Source organism: Mirounga angustirostris, unplaced genomic scaffold, assembly GCF_029215605.1.
Source record: "Mirounga angustirostris isolate CCGP_5_RB_7025 unplaced genomic scaffold, mMirAng1.0.hap1 SCAF_17, whole genome shotgun sequence".
NCBI classification, from domain to species: Eukaryota; Metazoa; Chordata; class Mammalia; order Carnivora; family Phocidae; genus Mirounga; species Mirounga angustirostris.
In genome coordinates, this window is record NW_026991725.1 from 26,210,125 (window position 1) to 26,216,816 (window position 6,692).

Below are 6,692 nucleotides of genomic sequence, written 5' to 3' on the forward strand. Positions count from 1 at the left end.
TTTTCTTTTCTTTTTGATAAGTCTGGCTAGGGGTTTACCAATTTTGTTAATTCTTTCAAAGAACCAGCTCCTGGTTTCGTTGATCTGTTCTACTGTTTTATTTTTAATTTCTGTATCATTTATTTCTGCTTTAATCTTTATTATTTTCCTTCTCCTGCTGGACTTAGGCCTTATTTGCTGTTCTTTTTCCAGCTTACTTAGGTATAAGGTTAGGTTGTGTATTTGAGACTTTTCTTGCTTCTTGAGGAAGGCCTTTATCTCTATATACTTCCCTCTTAGGACCACCTTTGCTACATCCCAAAGATTTTGGACTATTTTGTTTTTATTTTCATTTACTTCCATGTATTTTTTAAATTCTTCTTTAATTTCCTGGTTAAACCATTCATTCTTTAGTAGGATGTACTTTAACCTCCATGTATTTGTGGTCTTTCCAAATTTTTCTTGTGGTTGACTTCAAGTTTCATAGCACTGTGGTCTGAAAACATGCATGGTATGATCTCAATCTTTTTATACCGGTTGAGGCCTGATTTATGACCCAGTATGTCATCTATTCTGGAGAATGTTCCATGTGCACTTGAAAAGAATGTGTATTCTGCTTCTTTTGGATGAAAGGCTCTGAATATATCTGTGAAGTCCATCTGGTCCAGTGTGTCATTCAAAGCCCTTGTTTCCTTGTTGATCTTCTGCTTAGATGATCTGTCCATTGCTGTGAGTGAGGTGTTAAAGTCCCCCACTATTATTGTATTATTATCAATGAATTTCTTTAAGTTTGTTATTAATTGATTTATATATTTGGCTGCTCCCAAGTTAGGGGCATTAATATTTACAATTGTTAGATCTTCTTGTTGGATAGACTCCTTTATTATGATATAGTGCTTTCTTCATCTCCTATTACAGTCTTTGGTTTAAAATCTAGCATGTCTAATATAAGTATGGCTACTCCAGCTTTCTTTTGATGTCCATTAACATGACAAATGGTCCTCCAACCCCTCACTTTCAATCTGGAGGTGTCTTTGGGTCTAAAATGAATCTCTTGTAAGCATATTGATGGGTCTTATTTTTTTTTTACCCGTTCTGATACCCTTTGTCTTTTGATTGGAGCATTTAGTCCATTTACATTCAGAGTCATTATTGAAAGATACGAATTTAATGCCATTGTATTACCTGTAAAGTCGCTGTTCCTGTAGATTGTGTTCCTTTCTGTTCTGTGTTTCTTTTGGTCTCTCTTTCCCACTCAAAGGGTTCACTTTATTTCTTGCAGAGCTGGTTTAGTGTTCATGAACTCCTATAGTTTTTGCTTGTCTTAGAAACTCTTTCTCTCTCCTATTCTGAATAACAGCCTTGCTAGATAAAGTATTCTTGGCTGCATATTTTTCCCATGTAGCACTTTGAATATTTCCATCCACTCCTTTCTGGCCTGCCAGGTCTCTGTAGACAGGTCAGCTGCTAACCTTGTGTAGTCTACCCTTGTAAGTTAAGGACCTTTTGTCCCTAGTGGCTTTCAGAATTCTCTCTTTATCTTTGTATTTTGCAAGTTTTGCTATGATATGTCATGATGTTGACCTGCTTTTGTTGATTTTGAGGGGAGTTTTCTGTGCCTCTTGGACTTGAATGCCTGTTTTCTTAACCAGATTAGGGAAGTTCTCAGCTATAATTTGTTCAAATACACCTTCTACCCCTTTTTCCTGCTCTTCCTCTGGGACTCTTACAGATATTATTTTGCTTTATGGAATCACTGAGTTCCCAAAGTCTACCTTTATGGTCTAATAGTTTTCTTTCCCTCTTCTTTTTAGCTTCATTATTTTCCATAATTTTATCTTCTATATCACCTATTCTCTCCTCTGCTTCTTCAGTCCTCGTGATTATATCCATTGGTATTGCATCTCAGTTATAGCATTTTTTAATTTCAGCTTGACTAGTTTTTAGGTCCTTTATCTCTGCAGCAAGGATTTCTCTGGTGTCTTCTATACTTTTTTCACACCCATCTAGTAGTCTAATGACTGTTGTTCTAAATTCTTTTTCAGATATATTGCTTATATGTGTTTTGAGCAAGTCCTTGGCTATGATTTCTTCTTGAACTTTCTTTTGGGGAGAGTTCCTCTGTCTTGTCATTTAGGCTAAGTTTCTGTCTTTTGCATGTTATGAAAGCTTGTTATGTTTTCTGCACCTGAGAGTAATGTTATATTAAAAAGTGGTCATACACTATCCACAGCCTGGCACTTCAGGGAGTGTTTTTGATATATACTGTGTGTACTCTGCTGTTGCATTTTGGCGCTCTTTCCCACTGGTCGGTCCTCTGCAGAGTTCCTCCTTGCTTGCAGTGGGAAGTGTTTGGATTTTTAACTAGGTGTGCTTTGATTTGTTTGTTAAAATAAGCATGGAAAAAAATAAAGGAAAAAAAAAAAGCCTGATCCCAAAAAAAAGAAGAGAAAAGGAAATGAAAAAACAAACTAATAAACAAAAAATTATAAGCATGATTCCAAACAAACAAAAAAAAAAGAACAAGAAAAAAAATACAGCCTGGTTCTATTACCACCAGAACTGAAGATGATGCTTTGAAGCACTGTATGATCAGTAGACTTGGTGCATATGGGGTGCTTCCTGTGCTGGTCTTCTGGGGGAGAGGCCCACTACAATTGCTCAGAGTCAGTCCTGCCCCAGTGAAAATGCACTTGCCAGGCAAGTGGGAGAGTCAGTGATGGGGGGAGAGATAGGGTTTGATGTAAGCAGCTCCTACCTCCACTGGGGGCCACGGTAGTGTTCTCTGAAGTCTGACCATGTAGGTAGTGAGGGGAATATGGTGCCACTCCACTCTGTCATCCTTGGGCAGGGGATCTCGCAGTAAACCAAGGGCTGTCAGCGTGCCTGGTGCCACAGCTCTCCTGCATTTTATCTTTGGTGCATGGCTGGGATTCAGAACTCCAAATCTTGAATGATCCTGCACTGCACAGATCCACTCTTTCCTCTGGAGTAGAGCCTCCCCATCGTGCTGTGTCTAGTGTCCTTTGTCCAAGAAAACAGTCCCATTCCTGTGCAGTGTGCCAAATCTATGGTATAGCACCTAGAAAAGCATCACCAGGTTATCTGCCCTCTGCACAGGTCTCTGTCCCCTACTGATGAAAGGCCATTAGCTGGCACCTGCAGGGTCTTTTATCCTTAGGCAATATACCCTCTTCCAAGTGTACTACAGCAAGGGGAGCATTCTTTCCCAGTGGAACCCAGGAGATCCCTACACCAATTTATGCCTTCTCTGGCTAGGCATTCCTTCTCCCCAGGAGCGCGTGCCAAAGCTCCCACTTCGTGCACTTCCAAAACCTCAGAGTTTGAGCTCTGCACACTGTTTGCAAAACACCTGTGATACTTGGTTCCCCTTGCTCCCCCAATCCGTGGTCCACAGAGGTTTTCTTCTTTTTTCTTTTTTTAAAAGATTTTATTTATTTATTTGAGAGAGAGTGGACATGAGTGGGGCACAGGAAGGGGGAAATGGAGAAGGACAAGCAGACTCCCCACTGAGCCCCCACTGAGGGAGCCCAATGTGGGGCTCAGTCCCAGGATCCAGAGAGTATGACCTGAGCTGAAGTCAGAGGCTTAACCGACTGAGCCGCCCCACTTCCCGAGAGAGGTTTTCTTGTGCAAACCCATTGCTGGACTCTTTCAACCCCTCTCTCTTTCTCTCCCCTTTCTCTCCCCATAGACAGGGCTCCCTGCCCTCCATGGCATGATAGTTTTTCTCTTCCCCAATTCACTTCCACACACCTAACACCTGTAATGCTGTCTCCCTTCAACCATGGAGATCCTTCTTCCAATTTATGTCCTGGGTATTCCAAGGGATCAGACCTCAAGAGAGCTATGTTTGAGGGGCCAGGAAAGCACGACTTCTCTGCCATTTAACTCTTCACTCCTAATTCTTGAAGTAATTTCAACATAGGTATCAAGGTTCCCATTGTAGGGATGAGGAAATCAAGACTGAGATGGGTAAAGACATGTCGGAGTTTGGTATCTCCCAGAAGCTACTCTGAAGAACAGCATCCAGGCATGTTGTTTCTTTGGGGAAGGCCAATCCCACTGGTTGGAGTGGGGGAAAGTGACACAGGGAAGAAGCACTGTGAGTCCAGCATCCCAGCTTGCTAATGAAGTTTAAACCTGAGAGATATATCTGAAATGATGTAACACACTCATTGGGCTTCTCCTAATTCAGCAACAAGGGATCTGGAGTCTTTATAAACCAACTCTCCAGAAGCATCAGTTGAGCATTTCCATCAGCGTGTCACGCACCAGGCAGTGTGACATTCTGCTGTAGCATGAAAACAACCATTAGGCATAAAGATGCGGATCTGACAGGTAGAAATTGTCCCAAACACAGTAAGATCTGAGATATATGGCTGGCATATTTAAGGCATCATCTATGGTCTATGGTCTTCCCACTCAGACCCAATTTTTTCTTCTTAATGATGGTGGCCAGGCACAATTGGTACAAGAGGGAGGCAGAGGAGGAAGAAGAGGGAAGAGAGGAGGAGACGGGAGGCAGGGAGAGAGGAAGGTAGACGGAGGGAGGGAAGGTGGGAGGAAGAGACAACAGTACGTGTGTAGTCGGTGCATTAAGCAGCTCACTCTGCTTGTTGAGGACTAGAGTCACCAACTCTTCCTGGTTTTCCCAAACTGCCCCAGGTATATCACTGAACGTCCCACATCCTCTAAAAGCCCTCGTTTCTGGGTGAATCAGGACTGCTGGTCACTCAGGAAGTTCGGTGACGGATGCTTGCCTGGTCTTGGTGTACCGCTGCTGTTTCTATCCACCTGCTCGATTCTGCCTTGACATATGGAAGAGGTGAAGCCCCATGTCTTCCACCCAGGTGTCTTTGATTGAACTGGGACACTGAGGTGGGGTAGGGTGCCACAAGAGACAGATGCTGTGGGAGTCTGGAATCAGGCTTTGTGGGGAAACCGACTTGGGCTCAGGCATGATCCCAGTTCATCTCTATGAACACATCAACAACAATCATGCCCCTCATCTCAGGGATAGTCCTAATCTACATGCAACCTAAGGACCAACGCTGGGGAAGGACCACTAAACTGACTCGCCAACCACTTCCCAGGCCAGGGGGAGTTATGTCACGTGATGAAATTATTGAAACAAGAATGATGCTTCTGATGGGACCACCTTGTTGTCATCAGGAAATGTCTCCATGAGTTATTCTCAATTAAGAAACACGTTAAGCACTTATTTTCGAAAGATTCATAACATTCGGGAAAAAAAACTTCCTCTTCTTCAATTCCCAAACTATTAGGCAAGCAATGTAAACAACAACAAGACAGTCAGGCCCATTGGTCCAAATTTGGGGATCCAGTGCATAAAAGCCCCACAACAAGAGGACACAACAGAATCTGAGAAACTCACCTCTGAACGAACAGAAGCTCCCCCTCCACCCGTGACACCATGACCGAGTCGTGCTGCTGCTCCCCTTGCTGCCAGCCTACGTGCTGCAGGACCACCTGCTGCCAGCCCAGCTGCTATGGGTGTGGCGGCAGCGGCTGTGGACAAGGCAGCAGCGGGTCCAGCTGCTACGGGTCCAGCTGCTGCCAGCCTTGCTGCTGCCCCCCAACTTGCTGTCGGACCACCTGCTGCAGAACCACCTGCTGCCGGCCCAGGTGCTGCGGGTGTGGCAGCGGCTGTGGACAAGGCGGCAGCGGGTCCAGCTGCTGCGGGTCCAGCTGCTGCCAGCCTTGCTGCTGCCCCCCAACTTGCTGTCAGACCACCTGCTGCAGGACCACCTGCTGCCGGCCCAGCTGTTGTGTCTCCAGCTGCTGTCAACCCAGCTGCTGTGGGTCCAGTGGCTGTGGACAACCTTGCTGTGGGTCCAGCTGCTGTCAGCCAGCCTGCTCTACCCGCGTGTACTGCAGGAGAACCTGCTACCTACCCACCTGCTGCTGCCTGCCTGGATGCCTAGCCCAGGACTGTGGACCCAGCTGCTGCTAGCCTGGTTGCCAGCCAAACTGCTGCCGCACCACCTGCCGGAGGACCACCTGCTGCCACCCCTGCTCCATGTCCAGACGCTGCCAGCCTCCCTACTGCTGACCGCCTCACCAAGAACCACCATCTGCACACAGCACTGATTTGCCATTTGGGAAACAAAGACACTGCCAAATGTTACTGAACGCCAGCATGCAATCGCCAACATTTCTGTTACTCATCTGCCTGTTCCAAAGCCTCTGAATCAGCTTGATGAAGTGGGGACCACTTCTCCTGATTCTCTTCTTCCTCAGGTCTTGTGAGACCCTGCCAGCTTCAGGCCTCCAGATACGGAGTCAAGAGGAGTCAAGATCTCTGCTTTGACTCCATAGTCAGGGTCTTCATCCTGTCTAACTGCCTTTGAGAAATAAATCCTCTTGCTTGATTCATGTTTTGGCACCTATCAATGTCTGCACAACTATGTTTTCTTTCTCAGTGCACTCAGAGAAATGCTGATTTCTTCCGGTCATGATCCTTTTGAATGTCTCCCTAGACACAGGGAATCTCACGTGAATTTCTTGATAAACCCCGCACTGATCTGCATCCCATCTGGTGTTCGTGTCCTTGTACGGCATTCGCGATGCAACGATTTATATACAGGTCCCATACCACATAAACTATCCTTTTGGGGCCTCATAGACTCCCCACAAATTCATATCTCCATTTGCAGATGAGGAAATCT

At 45.3% G+C, this 6,692-nt stretch overlaps 1 protein-coding gene across 2 annotated transcripts; it reads left to right on the forward strand.

Moving 5' to 3' along the window:
* Positions 1-5,437: 5,437 nt before the first annotated feature.
* LOC123842939 (keratin-associated protein 9-7-like) lies at positions 5,438-5,977 on the forward strand. 2 transcript variants are annotated; one of them, XM_064582179.1, is made up of 2 exons: positions 5,438-5,649; positions 5,713-5,977. In XM_064582179.1, exons 1-2 carry the CDS (start codon positions 5,438-5,440, stop codon positions 5,975-5,977), a joined length of 477 nt encoding a protein of 158 aa, XP_064438249.1. The 2 variants fall into 2 exon arrangements, with proteins under 2 accessions (XP_064438249.1, XP_045728050.2); XM_045872094.2 differs by having other exon boundaries at positions 5,438-5,977.
* The last annotated feature ends 715 nt before the right edge of the window (positions 5,978-6,692 follow it).